The 17,466-nt window shown below is 38.2% G+C and overlaps 1 protein-coding gene across 1 annotated transcript in view; it reads right to left on the reverse strand.

Annotated features, from left to right (window-relative positions):
- The window catches only part of LOC126184929 (ubiquitin-conjugating enzyme E2 J1-like), a 53,434-nt gene that overhangs the window by 8,993 nt on the left and 26,975 nt on the right, over window positions 1–17,466 (reverse strand). Inside the window, exon 4 of the mRNA XM_049927605.1 lies at window positions 16,543–16,733. Within this exon, the coding sequence (XP_049783562.1) occupies window positions 16,543–16,733 (191 nt within the window). The remainder of the gene's footprint in view (window positions 1–16,542; window positions 16,734–17,466) is intronic.

Consider the following 17,466-nt stretch of genomic DNA (forward strand, 5'->3'; position numbering starts at 1 on the left):
TCTGTCGATGAATCGATGGTCTCATACTTCGGAAGTCAGGCATGCAAACAATTCATAAAAGGGAAACCAATCCAATACGGATTCAAATTTTGGTGTGGAGGCACAAGTGGTGGATATATTATTTGGCTCGAACCCTACCAAGGAGCTGGCACGTGTAGTAAGGATTATGAAACGAAAGGTATGGGGTACGGTGTGGTAATGACTTATGTTGACCAGTTACTTCCACATGTTCCATATCGAATATACCAGTGTTGAACTACTACATGACCTAAAAGAGAGGGGTGTGGAAGCAACAGGAACAATAAGAGGAAACAGAGTTAAGAATTGTACTCTATCACCTGTAGAAAAAATGATAAAAGAAAATACAGGATCATATGAAGTTTGTTCTGACTCAGCATCCGGGATTTCCCTTGTACGTTGGAATGATAACAATGTTGTTACTGTAGCCACCAACTTTGACAGAGTGCAACCACTACGCTCTTTAGCAAGATTTTCCAGGGAACAAAAGAAAAGGATTAGCATGCTTCAACCTAACTTATTACACTCCTACAATACTCATATGGGAGGCATAGATCGAGCTGACCAAAATGTATCCCTATATAGATGCTCTATAAGAGGGAAAAAGTGGTATTTCCCGATCATTGCACATTTTATAGACATTGCAGAGCAAAATGCCTGGGATCTTTACAAGCACAACGAAGAACCCATCGATCATCTGACATTTCGTCATCGAATTGTCACTGCAATTCTTGAAAGTCACAAAAGAGTCACTACCAGCAGAGGACGTCCTAGTAAGAGGGCAAAACTAGATTCTAGATTTGATGGAAGAGAACATTATGTTGCTGAATTACCAACGGATGAGGTAACAAAAAGGAAGAAGCAGCTGAAATGTCAAAGTTGCCACAAAAAAACTACTACTATGTGCATAAAATGTGACGAACCACTTCATGTTTGTTGCTTTTTGTCTTATCATACTAGTGCATAAAATATGTGTATAGGTTATTTCCTTTGTTTTTTGTATTTATTAGCTGTTTTAGCCTATAATTCAAATTTATTTATGTTTATTTGAAAGTATAAAAACCGAAACAAGTTAATTGCGCAATGTCATATACTTTAAAAACATGTTCCCTTATTGTCCTGATGTCCTTCTGAAAGGATGCCCATTTTTGGAAATACTAAATAAAAATAAATACTCAAAATTGTTTTTACTTTCTGCCTTACAACCTTGTGAATGAATGTAGATAAGATATAAATCAATTTTGGAAAAAAAAAAAAAAAATTCAGGACTATCTGGGTTAACATCCTCTGCAAACTTCAGGTTTCTATTCTTAGTGGTTTCGGATGGGTGATGATAAGTCAGTGAATGACTCAGTCATTCAGGACATTGCCTTTTATGTATAGAGATTAATACTAAACAAAGTATCATGGAACCCAGAGAATTTCATTCCTTATAACGGTAGAATTAATTACGCAACTAGCTGTTTGCAGCCATGCATTGCTGTGGCTCATCTGATTAAATAGGAAAGAAAGGAAAGAGAAACCCCATGTTTCTAATAAGAGAAACCCCATGTTTCTAATATGTATGGGAATTGAACATACATCCTGATCTACTCTCTCTCTCTCTCTCTCTCTCTCTCTCTCCCCCCCCCCCCCCCCCATCATCTTCTCCTCTCCCTCTCTTTGTACATCACCTCTCTTTCTCCATCTTCTCCTGCCCCTTTTCTCTATCCATTTCCTCCCTTCCGCTTTCTATCTCCATTTCTTACCACATCTCTGTCCATCTGCTGTTTCCCCTCTCTCTGACCTTGAGCCTTGTTTATTGTTATTGCATACTCAGATTTATGTATGAATAGTGTTCCAATCATAAGCTCATAAGCCATAAATACAACTCTTTTTATACATGTATCCTATGTCTGTCCAAGTGTTCATTAGAGTGTTGTGTAAAAATTTAAAGTAAATTAGTCAAGAACTTTTCAAGATTTTTGATAATAATCTTTCCCCTTATAAATTACATATTTATTTGTATACTACATATGTTAAAATTAGGTATATAAAAACAGATGCATATTCTAATGCAGTATTGTGTCAAAATTTCAAAGTGATCAGAGATTTACAATTTTGTACAAATGAACTTTCACATTTTTACTGATTTTCCCCTATAATTACTACATATATATTTATGTAGTATATGTGGTGCTACAGTAGGTATGTAAAGACATACACATATTTGAATGCAATGTTGTGTCAAAATTTCAAAGCAACCGGTGAGGAAATTACGGAGATTTAACAGGAGTATGAAAGATGATGTGGGTATAAAATGTAGAATTGTTTTTCTTTTTATATAGAAAATTGTTGTTGGAGTTTTCTCTTTACTCTGATGTGTGTTTCACTGATTTTAGAAGACTAAGTATTTTTAATTTATTTGAAATAATGTATTGTACAAGTAATTTCTACAGGTTCCATGAGCACTTTTTCAGTTGTGACAAGATCTTTCACGAATTATTTGCTCTAGAAGGTGGTGATTTATGTTGATTTAAAGTAAGCATTCTGCTGCATAGGTTGCCTGCATTGGTTGTTCTGATATCACTTTCTATCTGTGATATATCACATGGGAGCATTCACATTTTGTAAGTTGTGCTATACCTTTTGTTGTGTATATTTGGACTTGTTGCTCCTTGAGCTGTGTTTCTCTCTTTAATATGATTCCATCAAAAGAAATATTTAAGAAGTGACAAAATAATAAGGGAAATAGATTCTACAGAAATATGTCCTGGTGGAAGTTTGCATCCAGAGATTGAGGTTAGGGCAAGCAACAACGAACAAAGATCTTCACCACTGAGTGCTTCCAAGAAGCAGCTTGTGAACTGTAATCAAGTGTACAGTGAAGTCAGTGCCAGTGACATCAGTTAAATATTCGATTTAAGTGTACTAAAAACAATCTTTAATCAAATTGCATGCTGTCATCGCATCATTTGTGTGTATTCTCAATGCCAGCACGGATGGCCCTGCTCCATGTCAGTGATTCCTACTACCACCACTAAGGACACTGATTATGATTTCGGGTAGCAATTCAAAGCCAATAATCCACAAACAAAAAGTAACAACTTATATGAGACCATGTCTGTGTTTGCTAAATGAAAGGTTTAGTTCTTGGTTTGGAAGTCTCTTGTTCGAATGTTGAGAGTAAGAAAGAATTTTGGATATCTGAAGAAAGTAAAAACAATAACCTTTCTGAGACAAATGTTAGAACAGCCCAGTATTCACTAAGTGGGATTTGGGGAAGAGCCTAAAAACCACATCCACACTGGCCAGCACACTGACCATCATCATTAACCTGCCAGGAGGATTCGATCTGGGGCCATTGCACCTCCTCATCCTGGAAGCAGCTCTTTAACACATATGGCTATCAAAGCAGATAGATTTCCTGTGGGTATGTTGTAGGTGATATATCTGAAGCAGAGTTCAGTACACAGCCCACACCCGAAGGTCCATGCTAGTTGAGTCAATGGCATAGCTGTTGGCACTCCACCTGCCTCAGAAGCCATCTTGTTCTGTTTGTTGAACACTTCATCCTTCATTTTTTATCACACAGAGAGAGGGTCCTTTTGCTTTGTTAAGAATGCAGCCAGTCATGGTTCATCACTTGGGAACTGGTTCATATTTTGATGATATTTTGATCTTGTATATCCCAACAATACACAGTCCGAGTTCATCCTCGACATTCACTTGCAGTACCCTAGTTTTAGGAGGAAACAGCCGTTCTGCCCTGATAAAGTGGCATTGTGAGGGACAAAGGCTGTGGCCTCATTTTTCTGCTATTATTCTGTCAGTGCTCTTTGGATATGCAAATCATTCTATTTTTCCAGAATTTTTTTCCATTATTTTATTCATGGCAGTAATTTTCAGCAACTGTAGTATATATTTTTTCGGGATGAAATTCAGTAGTCAGTTCCAAATATATTTTATTATGCTTTACCAGTTTCGACAAATTAACTTGTCATCTTACGAGGCTCAAGTGTTGATTCAGCAGATGTCGATATCTTCTTCACAGAAGCATACCATTGCATTATGTTTCTATGAAGAAGATACTGACATCTGCTAAACCAACATTAAGCTTCTGAAGACAAAAAATTAATTTGTCAAAATTGGTAAAGCATCGTCAAAATATATCTGCAACTGATGACTGAATTTTATCCTAAAAAAATGTTTTTTCAGATATTCTATTTCTCGGTGGGAGTCTTTCCTTATCTGCGAGAGTACAAGCCCTATGTGTAGGCCTCTTGAGCACTCTGTTCCTTTGCACTGAGTGGTAGCACCTGCTGCTGGTGAATATCTTTCAGAATTTCTTGAACTTTACCATTTTACCAGCTAGAAATTTGGCATTGAAACCATCAACGTTTTGAGGCATGTATTAACATCAAATTACTTTCTCTTCTATGGACCTTAAGATGAACGTACTATTATAGTTGACATGGGCAGTATGCTCTTACTGGTGGTTGCAAACATGTGCGAGGAGCATTTCGAGGAAGAAGTCCTGTAGAAACCCAACTGCTATTTCTGTTATGTGGAGTGTATATTTATGATTCTGCCACATGGAAGAGAGAAACTCAATGACTCCAATCAGCCTAAAATCAGATTAACAATGGAGATAGAGGCTGGTTGGAGGAATTCCCTATCTAAATCTTCTGGTTGAAAGAAGAGTAGATGGCACATTTGGCGACATATTATCGCCAGAAGACAGATACAGACTAATACCTGCATGTGGACATCTCGCCACTATACATTGCAGAGAAAAGGGGTGTTCCTAATACTGATACACAGGACTCATATCATCTACAACAAGGAAGGTCTCCCAAGAGAAACTGAACAATGTCACAGAAATAAAGTTACCCAGAATGGTAGATCCTATGCATACTTCACTCCTCAACAATAGGACAACCTACAGAGACACAAGGAAAGTGATGAAAATAAGTGGCTACTGTCTTCATCCCATACATTGGTGATTTTTCCGGGAAGATTGGACTGACAAACAGAAAAGATTCGGTTAACACTATTCTGGCCACAGACTGAGACAAGGAGTTTCAAGGATGGTTTCAGATATTTTAAGACTGAGGTGTACAGTCTCCAGTCAATGTGAAAAGAAGATTAGAGGTCAGGTGGTGTGCACAGTCTGAGATCACTGCTGCAAACAATAGCAACACGCTCAATTGTCACAGTTGGTAGCTGCAGATCTGTTTGTCCACAAAGCATGGTATGGAATATGACTGTACAAGTATTTTGGCACAAACTTCCAAATATTTGGGCTGTGCCTTAAGAGAAACCATCCAAACAGGGACCAAGGGTGAACTGATAACATCTGACAGAGGCTACAAACTCAGCAAGGCGAGGAACCCGCCCTCAGTATGATTAAGGAGAAGACTGAATTTTTAATCAAACAACGATATGACTTCAGAGGTAGGAGGTATGCCAACAGCACTGCAGGTTCATCCAGTTATAATTCAGCCAGTGCATAAAATCAGCTATCACTACTGCATCACAATATCCGAGGACTAAGGTGTAAGCTTAATGAGTTGCTTATTTGTGTTGAAGAATTAGAGTTGAGCAAACCAGTTGATATAATCTGCCTCTCTGAACATCATGTGACCATTGGTATAAATATGTTAAATGTTACAGGATTCAAGTTAGGTTCTTATTTCTGTAGAGGAAATATGGAGAAAGGAGGAGTTGCCATATTTGTCAGAAACTGTTTTGATTTCAAGAATATGACATTAATAAATTTTGCTCAGAGCAGCACTTAGAAGCTTGTGCAACAGAAGCAGTATTTCGAAGCTTGTGCAACAGAAGCAGTATTTCATAATAAGTCCTTTATAATAATAGGTAGTCCGCTGCTCGTGGTCACGCGGTAGCGTTCTCGCTTCCCGAGCATGGGGCCGCGGGTTTGATTCCCGGCAAGGTCAGGGATTTTTCCTGCCTCGAGATGACTGGGTGTTGTGTCGTCTTCATCATCAGCATTCATCCCCATTACGGTCGGAGGAAGGCAAAGGCAAATCACCTCCACTAGGACCTTGCCTAGTATGGCGGTGCAGGTCTCCTGCATCGTTCCCCTATGCTCCGTCACGGAGTATGGGACTTCATCATCATCATCATCATCATCATCATCATCATTATCTACAGATCTCCTTCAGGAAATTTTAAACTCTTCATACAAAAATCTGGACGCTCTACTGCCTCACCCCATAGCAAAAAAAAACAAGGAAATAGTGGTTGCTGGAGATTTTAATGTGTATTTATTGAAAAGCTCTGTCCGTGAACAATTATTGGAGTCAGCAACACTATCATTCAATTTAGTTCCTACTGTGAACTTTGCTACTAGGATATGTAAATGCTCTGAGACTGCTATTGATAATATCTTTGTAGGCAAATCTAGGGAAAAAAGTCATATCACAAAACCATTATAAAGTGGGCTATCTGATCATGACATGCAGCATCTTGTGTAATTGTTGAAACTTGTCAGGATAAAAAAAAATTCTATTAAATCTGAGTACAAGAGGGTAATAAATAAGTCAAAAATTGAGAAATTCAGGAAACTGCTCAAAGACATGGACTGGATAGTTGTTCACAACACATCTGACTCAAATTTAAAATACAAAGCATTCATTAATAAAGTTGCCTCCACAGTTGAGAATTGTTTTCCCCTAAATGTAACTCAACTCACACACAAGCCAAAAAATAAACTGTGGATTACACAAGGAATAAAGATATCATGTGGGACAAAAAGGAGACTATCTACTATCTAGGAACAGCTCTGAGGTTACAATTGTAATGCATTACAAAGAATACTGCAAAATACTGAAGCAAGTAATCCAGAAATCTAAGCAGCTTTATTATGAGAAAAAGATAATTACATCAGGTAACAAAATAAAAACTGTATGGGATATTGTGAAGACAGAGACAGGTGGGGCCAAAAAGAAAGAGGAACAGATAGCTCTAAAAATAAATGAAACTTCGGTAACAAATACAGTTAGTGTTGCAAACCTCTTAAACAACTACTTCATTTCTGTTACTGACAGCTTGGGGTTATCAGGTTCGGTGAACAGTGCAATGGAGCATCTGAGAACAGTCTTTAAAAATAACTTCAGTAAAATGGAAATGGCACTCACATCTCCCAGAGAAGTAGCATCCATCATAAAATCCTTAAAATCTAAGTATTCCAGTGGGTATGATAACATATCAACAAAGTTAATCAAAGAGTGCTCATGCAAGTTAAGTTCTATCTGTTATTTGTGTAATCAATCTCTTATCAGCGGAACATTTCCAGACTGGCTAAAATATGCTGAAGTTAAGCCTCTTTACAAGAAGGGGGATAAAGAGATACCATTGAACTATCGACCGATTTCACTTTTGCCGGCTTTCTCAAAAATATTTGAAAAGGTTGTGTTCAAGTGTCTCCTTAAGCATCTGACTGCAAATGATATATTGTCCAAGTCACAGATTGGATTTCTGAAGGGTTCTGATATAGAGAATGTACATAATTCATTAGATAATAAATTAAAGGCTACTGGCATTTTCTGTGACCTGTCAAAAGCCTTCGACTGTGTGAATCACAGCATTCTCCTAAGTAAATTAGAGTATTATGGTGTCACCGGCAATGCTGCGAAATAGTTTGACTCTTATCTATCTAACAGGAAACAAAGGGTGTCGTTGCGAAATACCTGTGCAGTAAGCAGTCAGTCTTCATCTGACTGGGAATCAATAACATGTGGTGTTCCTCAAGGTTCCACTTTGGGTCCATTGCTTTTTCTTGTGTATATTAAAGACCTGTTACATTGCCAAATGCTAAGTTTGTTTTGTTTGCAGAAGATACAAACATTGCAATAAGTACTAAGTCAAGTGTAGATTTAGAAATAGCTGCAAATCAAATTTTCACTGACATTAATAAGTTGTTTAAAGCTAATTCTCTGTCATTAAACTTTGAAAAGACCCACTATATGCAGTTCAGAACCTGTAAGAGATTTCCTTCCAGCTTGAATATAACATACGAAGACATGCAGATCGAAGAGGTTGACAGTGTTAAATTTCTGGGATTACAACTCGATAATAAATTCGGTTGGAAAGGGCATACCACAGAATTGCTTAAGTACCTAAACAAGTCTGTATTTGCTGTGAGAATGATGTCAGATGTAGGAGATATAAATATAAAAAACTTGCATACTTTGCTTACTTTCATTATGTCGTATGGGATCACATTCTGGGGCAACTCATCAAACCGAGCAAAAGTTTTTAGGGTTCAAAAGCGTGTGATAAGAATCATTTGTGGTGTAAATTCAATAACATCTTGTAGAAACCTGTTCAAGGAGCTTTGTATTCTCACCACTGCTTCTCAGTGTATTTATTCCTTAATGAAATTCGTTGCAAGTAATACATCTCTATTTCCGATAGCTCAGTACGCAGTATCAATACTAGAAATAAGAAGAATCTACATAAAGGCCGAAAATCACTTACCTTGGTACAAAAAGGGGTCCAATATTCAGGAACACACATTTTTAATAAATTGCCAGCAACCATTAAGAACTTGCTTTCAGATGAAGCACAGTTTAAACAGAGTTTGAAAGACTTTTTGATAGGCAACTCCTCCTACTCCATAGATGAATATATCAACAGAGACTGTTAAGTCAGCTTAAGTAAAAATATCTGTTAGATTTCAGTTTTGACAACACTTCATCACAACAGTCAAGGTTAGGTATTTTGCGTATGATAAATTTATTAATAGTGGATAACAGTGTTTCATTCTGACAGTGTGTTAATTCGGTAAATAATAGCTGTCCCAGTTTACTGCACTGTATTAGATTATTTTCGACTATCTTCTGATAAATGATCAGGATAGTTAGTATTGTATTCAAATGTTTTATGTTATACTTTCTGACATGTTCAACACCCACGAGAATCATCTCTCTCTCTTTTTTTGGTCTATGGAACGGAAACTTAATCTAATCTACCATACAATGTATTGCAGAGTATGTGTTTAAACATAGATGTACACACATTTTAAGCAGTATCAATCTACTGGTAAGACATATAAATGGCATTCTCAGTCGTTTCTTACATTTTATGCCACTTTCAAAACCAGTGTGGTCATAATACAATAGCCACAATAAGAAACTACGATGACAGTGCTTGAGATATGGAAAGTGATTAGCTGCAACTACTATTTTAGTTTCCTTAGTGGTAAACAGATCACAAATATAGCACCAAGAAATAAGACCGAAAGAGTTTTGTCCCTAAAAAATTTTCTAAATGACTTCAAAACATTTCAGAAAGAAATGCTTTGACAGAGAGAAGTTTGTGGAAGGGGTAGGGGTGCAGTAAAGGATGATCTCTCCGTGGAAGCAATAGTGACTGTGTACTGTAAAATTATGCCCTTCCCATTGAACCATACAGTACACACAGTGCACACAAATGCACTCGCAAGTTCTGATGGTTTAGGGTGTAAGGTTGCTGGCATGTACTGTGCAGAACGAAGCTGTCACACATCAGAATACATGATGAAATACTTGCCTCACATCAATAATAAGTGACTTGCCTTTGTGTTAACTTTCACACTGCAAAACATGAATTCAATACTGTACAAACTGCACTACAGATATTAAGCACACAAAATTTATAAACATATCACAAGACGGACAATGGAAAGACACTTACATTGATATGAACAACATACCTACCTTAAGGGAATTTTAATTGCTGAAGCATCATATAAATTGAATGACACTGAGAAATTGTCACTTCGACAATAAATATGGGAGAGAAGCACACGTTCAGGCACTCCTTTACCAGGCACAGTTGCACACAGTTATGCTATTGAGCATTATGGTTGGTTGGTTGGGGTTTAAGGGATCAAACACCAAGGTCATCAGTCCCTTGTTTCAAATGTGGTCCATTCCGATAGTGTGACATCTCAGAAATATCAGAACAATAAAAGGGAAAAGGCTAAAAAATGTAAAAGGGCAGTCATGTTGTCAATGATAAAAACAGAGCATTATGGTATGAGGAGTGAAATGGTTGCAGGTGGACACAGAAAATTTCTGTTAGTTTTCTGAGTTGATGGACTTAGAAATATTTTGGAGTTGGAGAAATTCTGAAAGTTATTACATAACAGGATATAGAAATATTCCAACTGTATTTAGAATATTTTCAGTGCTGCCGGACTTTGAAATAAAAGAAGGAGTGCTGGTGGATGTAAAGTTACGAGGGTGGATGTGAGTGTTGGTTGGTAGAGTATTTTCATGCAACAGGCAAAGGTTCCAGGCTCAAGTCCCAGTATGGCACACATTTTTATTCTGCAAGGAAGTTTTGTGGCAGCAATAACATACAGCTTGTAAAAACTGCTGAAAAATCATGGCTGCATACAGCTGTATAACCCAATTTATTACACAACCAGTTTCAGTCATTATCAGCAATTTTCAGGTGTCTACATGCAGAAAAAACTACAATAATGCACAATGAGTAATTAAAAAACAATCATAAATATAGTACTCAACATTTATAGTCTGTTGAGAACTTAAGTTGTGAAATCATTATCAGATGTGTGGAAAATTCAGGATCGGATCAAGCACCTATTGTTATGCATCATTCAAATACTGCTAAGACATGCTTGATTCAAAAAGTTCCTCTGAGAGGGGACAATAAGATGAAAAATTATACCAACATATTCTTGCAATACTATCGCTACAGATACTATATGGGTGAGTCAAAAAGGGCTTTACAACTTTGGAATGATATAGAAATGCATGTAGGTAACTTACAGAATCGGTAGAAATGTCACTTTGTGGCAAACAAACTCAAGTTTGATTCACATAGTGCATTAGTAAAGCATTCCACCAAAAGGAGCACAAGCACAGTGCATGTTAAAATCGATACTTTCACTGGTGCAGAGCATGCTTGCTGTGTGTTTTGGTTTCTGGATATGCTTGAAAACTTCTTATTCCGGAGATCAATGAAGCTGACTGAAATGGGATGGTTTACTACCAGCAAGATGGTGCACCACCTCACTGACTCATGGAGTTTCAAATTTCCTTGATCTCTCTTCACAGGTTAGTGGACTGGCCATGAAAGACCTACTGCATGGCCACTTCACTCCCCACAGTTAACACCACTGGATTTCTTTCTTTGAGGTTTCATTAAAGACCATGTATATGTTCCTCACCTAGCAAACAGTTTAGCCGGCCAGAAAAATTGAATCTACATGACTGCTGTGCAATTTGCTCAATGAGTGTGGGAAAAAATTGATTACTACGGGATCTTTACCACATCACAAATGGTAGTCATATTGAATCAAAATGACACTTACCTCTTTTATGTGAAACTTGAGGTATTTTGCTACAAATTGACACATCTACTGATTCTGTAAGTTATCTCATAAATTTCCATATAATTCTAAAGTTGTAAAGTTCTTTTTAACTCACCCTGTATTGTTTGCCTGTTAAATGGCTTGTCTAAAATGAATACTTTGTGGCATCAGAAGGGTATGTATAGATTCTTATTCCAAACAGGTAGCAGGATAAAAACCAAACATAAGGAGAGGTTTCAGTCCTCACAATCTAACTAATCTGCATTATGACAATAACAACTTATAATAAATATTCGTGTAAGCAGTGGCTTCCATCCTGTTTTAAGATTATCACAGTTTGGAGTTACGCATGTGACAAATACCAATAAGAAGGGTATAAAGGGATAAATTTGTAAAAATATACAAGTTTTTAATCAATCATAACTCAATGCTGACTTTAAGTAACTTACAATTAACAATCTGAGAAGTATAAAACTGATTAATCATGTACTGGAAGTGAATGTACAACCAATTCTATTAGAAATTTTGTACTGTATCAGGTTACTATAATTATGTATATCTTGCATCATTTGAATGACACTATAAAGTCAGCTTTCTCACTGGACAATGTAACACTATCAAGCACATTACGAGTACATTACACTATTGTAGCCTGTATAATACGAAGCATATTCCCCCTAAAACTTATTCGGTTAAACTACCTATCGTTAAGCATCACTCAAACATTGTTAAGATGCAAATGAACGAAACAGTTTATCTGAAACAAGGTGACAAAGTTCAAAAGTATAGTAAGATTCTAATGCAATACTACAACCACTACAGCTATATTGGAGGGCACACTGGTAGCTTAGCTGAAAAAAAATTTTGTATGGTATCAGAAGGATATAAGAGATTCTTAATCCACGCTGGCAGTAAGATAAAGTACAAACCACAAAGTGAGGTTACATTCATTAGAGTCGAACAGATCTGTCATGACATCAATAACCTATGATACATTATTCAAGTAGGCAATGACTTGGACCATGTTTTAAGATTATTACAGTACAAAATCAGATATGACACAAGCACAAAAAAGGGTAAAAAGGAATGAAGGTTTATAAGCACATAAGAGAGGTAGAGTACTTTTAATATTTTCACAACATGAGATGTTCAAGCATTACACTGATATAATGATGGCTTCATGTTTCCACTTACTCTTCTTGGAGTCAATGCTATTAAGGACCTTAGGTCAAGTGATACCTGTGATTTAAAATTATAGAGTGCTCTTTGGTTTAGTGTAGTATCTCTTCCTAGAAGCCTAAAATTTTTGATAATGTATTCATTACTGAAGATCGAATGTTACAAGTGCTTCGTCACACAATTACTGAATGTTATTTGTGCTCCTGATAATGTAGTTGGCTTGTGCCATGATGGTTGATAGTTGTTACGAGTAGTTACACATCTGATTCCAATTTCACAATGTAAGTTCTCAATAGGTTATAAAAGTTGAATAGTATACTTACGATTGATTTTGTAATGACTAACTGTGCCTTATCTTTACAATATAATGGAAAGACAGTGTGCTACTTACCATAAAGATGACTCACTGAGTTGCAGACAAACACAATGAAAAAACACTTACACATTAGCTTTCAGCCAAAGCCTCCATTAGGAAAGGAAATGCACACATATTCATTCACACAAGCAAGCATACCTCACGCACATATAATCCCCATCTCTAGCAGCTTAGACCAGAATGCAACTGTCATGTAGAGAGGAAACAGGAATCTGAAGGGAGGGGAGGGGGGGGGGTAGCAGGGTACAGGTGGAGGAAGAGAAGAGCACTGTCTGGCTGAGTGTGCTGGAATTAGGCTGCCAACGGGTGCAGCTTCGAGAGGCTGTAGGGCGAGGAGGTGGAGAGGGGGTGGGGTGGGGTGGGGTGGTGTGGGGTGGGGTGGGTTGGGGTGGAACAGAGAGTGAAAAAGGAGACGAGCAGGGAAAGGGAAAGATGAGCAGGTGCCTTGGTAGAGGACAGCACACAGAGAGGGTGAGGGGATGAGAATAGGGAGGAGGTCATAAGACAGAGGAGGTGGAAATGGTACGGCAGAGGGTGTGGGGAAAATAGATTACCATAAGTTGAGACCAGAATAATTTCAGGAGTGGAGAATGTGTTGTAAGGATAACTCCCATCTGTGCAGTTCAGAAAATCTGGTGGCGGAGGGGAAGATCTAGATGGCTTGAGTAGTGAAGCAGATATTGAAATCAATTATTTTATGTTCAGTTGTGTGTTCTGCCACAGGGTGGTCTACTTTGCTCTTGGCCACAGTTTGGCAGCAGCTGTTCACCCCAGTGGACAGCTGGTCAGCAGTCATACCAATATAACAAGCTATGCCATGATTGCAGCACAGGTGGTATATGACATGGCTGGTTCCACAGGTGGGTGGTCTTCTGATGGGGTAGGATAAGCATTTGACAGGACTGGAATAGGAAGTGGTGGGTGGATGGACTGGGCAGGTCTTGCATCTGGGCCTTCCACAGGGCTGGTACAGGGTGTGGCACAGAGATGGACTAGGATGTTGTGGAGGTTGGGTGGGCAATGGAACACCACTTTATGAGGGCTGGGAAGGGTCTTGTGTAGGATGTCCCTCATTTTAGAGCATGATGGTACATAATCAAAGTTCTGACGAAGGACGTGGTTCAATTGTTTCAGTCTGGGTTGGTACTGTGTAGCAAAGGGGGCACTCCTTTGTAGCTTGTTCTTCTGGTTGGTGGGAGGATTGGTGGTTTGTTGTGAAATGGCACTGGAGATCTGTTCGCAGATCAGGTCTGGGGGATGGTGCCTGTCTGTGAAGGCCTTGGTGAAACACTCCACAGACTGGGCAAATGAGTTCTTGTCACTATACGCTATCTCTGGAGGGCCAGGCTGTATGGGAGGGATATTTGGTATGGAAGGGATGACAGCTATCAAAATGCAGGTACCACGATCACTGGTGCATTTAATGTGGACAGAAGTGTGGCTGGAGCCATCAAAGAGAAGGAGGTCAACATCCAGGAAGGTGGCATGCTGGGTTGAGGAGGACTAGGTGAAGCGGATGGGAGAGAAGGTGTTAAGGCTCTGAAGGAATGAGGATACGGGGTCTTGGCCATGAGACCAGATCATGAAGATATCAATGAACCTGAAATAGACTAGGAGTTTGGTGTTTTGGGAGGCTAGGAAGGTCTACTGTAGATCGCCGATGAATAGGTTGGCATACACCGATGAATAGATTGGAATAGGTTGGCATAGGAGGGTGCCATGCTGATGCCTACAGCTGTGCCAAGGATTTGTTTGTATACCTTCCCTTCAAAGGAGAAGTAGTTGTGATTTAGGATAAAGTTACAAAAGTGTATGATGAAAGAGATAGTGGATTTGGAGTCTGAAGGACATTACGAAAGGTAGTGTTCAATAGCGATGATGATGATGATGATGTTTAATTTGTGGGGTGCTCAACTGTGTGGTTATCAGTGCCCGTACAATTTCCCAACCTTTGCTCAGTCCAATTTCGCCACTTTCCTGGATGATGATGAAATGATGAGGACAACACAAACACCCAGTCATCTCAAGGCAGGTGAAAATCCCTGACCCCGCCGGGAATCGAACCCGGGACCCCGTGCTCGGGAAGCGAGAACGCTACCGCGAGACCACGAGCGGCGGACGTGTTCAATAGCAGTAAGACCATGGACATGAGAGATGTTGGTGTATAAGGAAATGGTGTCAACAGTGATGAGTAGGGATCCAGAAAGTAAAGGGATAGTGGAGAGTCAGTAAAGGAAGTGGTTGGTATCTTTGAGGTGGCAGTCTAGATTATGGGCAAATGGTTGGAGGTGTTGGTCAATGAGGGCTAAAATTCTTTCTGTGGGGCCACAATAACCAGTTACAATGGGGCATCCGAGACTGTTGGGTTTGTAGATTTTGGGGAGCACGTAGAAGGTGGGTGTGCAGTATGTCATAAGGGTGAGGAGGGAAATGGATTCAGGGGAGAGGTCCTACGAAGGGACTTCTAGGATGAGATCACTTTGGCAGAGTAGTTAAATAGCTGATTGAGGCCTTCTGCCAGGTAGTCATTGTCATTCCAACAACAAAGGCAAAACCTTTGTCTGTGGGTAGGATCATTAGGTCAGGATTTATTTTGAGGTTGTGTATGGCTGTCCTTTCTTCTGTCTTATTTTGGTTTCTTGTTGGATGTAGACCTGATGATGGTCTGCTAATGACAAACTGGCTGTGAAATAAATTGAGTAATCCTCCTATGTGCAACCATGATTTTTCAAATAATTAAAAAGTCTGAGAAAAAAATTAAAATAAGTAAATTTATACTGCTTAGTATGCAACAGCATCCAGATGAATGCATCACAAATGTTAGAAATATGTAGGATTTATTTTTCACAAGTAAATGATATGCTTAGATGAAGTTTCCACAACTAAATATCAAGGAAAGACCATGCTTCTAACATTGTTATGTATCTTATGACTTGTCACTTTTGCAATCAATGTGAAGAAACCATTTTTTTCCACGTCATGACTGAATTAAACAACATGTGTAAAAAATAACAGAAGGAGAAAAGGTAACCACTCAATGTACAGTTGAGACATAAACTGAAACTAGGTCAGTTTTCGCTTGTGTCGGTTAGCTAACAGTCAAAAAGTTCAGGAACCTTCTCAATCCTGTCTGTCTGTCTCTCATCTGCTCAGCACTTTTAACTAGACAGTGACTATTTACCTTCACTCTTGTTTCATCTGTACTCCACCTACAACTTTCTAATGCCATTTTCATAAGTATAAAAGGTGCAATAAAATATGTGCATAAATTCAATAACAGTGCCCTCCTCACAAACACAGCCCTCTTTGGAGTAAAGTAAATCAAACTAAATGTGAATGAGACTAACCTATTCAATGAATTGTAAGTAAGTAAGTAAGTAAAAGTTACATCCAGAAAAAGCCACTGATTGAATATAGTTAAAAATATTGTCTATGACTTTTTATAAGAAGACAAAAACTCTTTGACTGATAACATACACTCTTCAGAATACAGGTAGTCGCAATTATTTATTACAAATGTAGAGTTTAAGAATAAAGTAAGGAGTAGATGATTATTATATTATATTGTAATATATTATAAACATGTCTGTAACCAAGATGACAAACTGCAATACCTAGGTCACAAACGATCAAAACTCACCTACGGGCTAGTTTTCTCCTTTCTTCTGGTGTGTAGTCTAAAGATCCAATTGTACCACTTCCAGGAGTTGGCATAAATGCTATCAGTGCAAGAAGAGCAGTACGTATGGACCACGAGGGTTGCCATGTTTCTGGGTGATGGCCAGATATGCTTAAACAAATCTTTTTGTTTACTTCAAATCTTCCATTTGGCTGTAAGTAATATTCGATGTGATAAGACGGCAGCTTTACATAAATTATACCAATGTTAACTAAATCATGTTCTTAACAATTGTAGTAGAAAATACTGTACCTACGAATACCATCAGACTGCAGTGCACTACAAAATCATTACAATGGCACACATAAACAATTAGCTAATCAAATTTTTTAATGGATAAAATATGCACCATAACAATAAAGTTATTACCAAGATATCAAATGTGTCAGCTTCACCAACTCACAACCAAATTTTCATTTTCCAACTTAGCTTAGAACTCCCATTATGCTACAGATTTTCAGGTCAATTTAGCGTATACTGATGGAACTTTACCATCAAACAGTATATACTACATACCCAACTGAGAGCCAGCAGAGAGCTGTAAAAGTTTTGGTGTATGAATGGTCAAAGTAACCACAGTGGTCAAAGTATACCCGGTTTACAGTATCCAATACCAACATCTTTGACACTAATATAACACACCAAAAGTACATTCTACAGCCCTTCTTCCCCAGAAAATTCATAATTAAATATGGCTTTTGTTGTTTAACTGTCTACGAAGATAGAGTCTCATTATGTATCTTGTGAGAAGAAAAGCTTCAACCGAGCAAAACAATAATCAAATTTGCAGTCTTCTTCCAGCAAAAGTTTAGGTTCCAGAAGTGGGAGTGTGTCTCCAAATGATGTTTTATGGAAACACACTGATGTGGTCATACACCTCAACAT

The sequence above is a fragment of the Schistocerca cancellata genome, chromosome 1, assembly GCF_023864275.1.
Source record: "Schistocerca cancellata isolate TAMUIC-IGC-003103 chromosome 1, iqSchCanc2.1, whole genome shotgun sequence".
Taxonomy (NCBI): domain Eukaryota; kingdom Metazoa; phylum Arthropoda; class Insecta; order Orthoptera; family Acrididae; genus Schistocerca; species Schistocerca cancellata.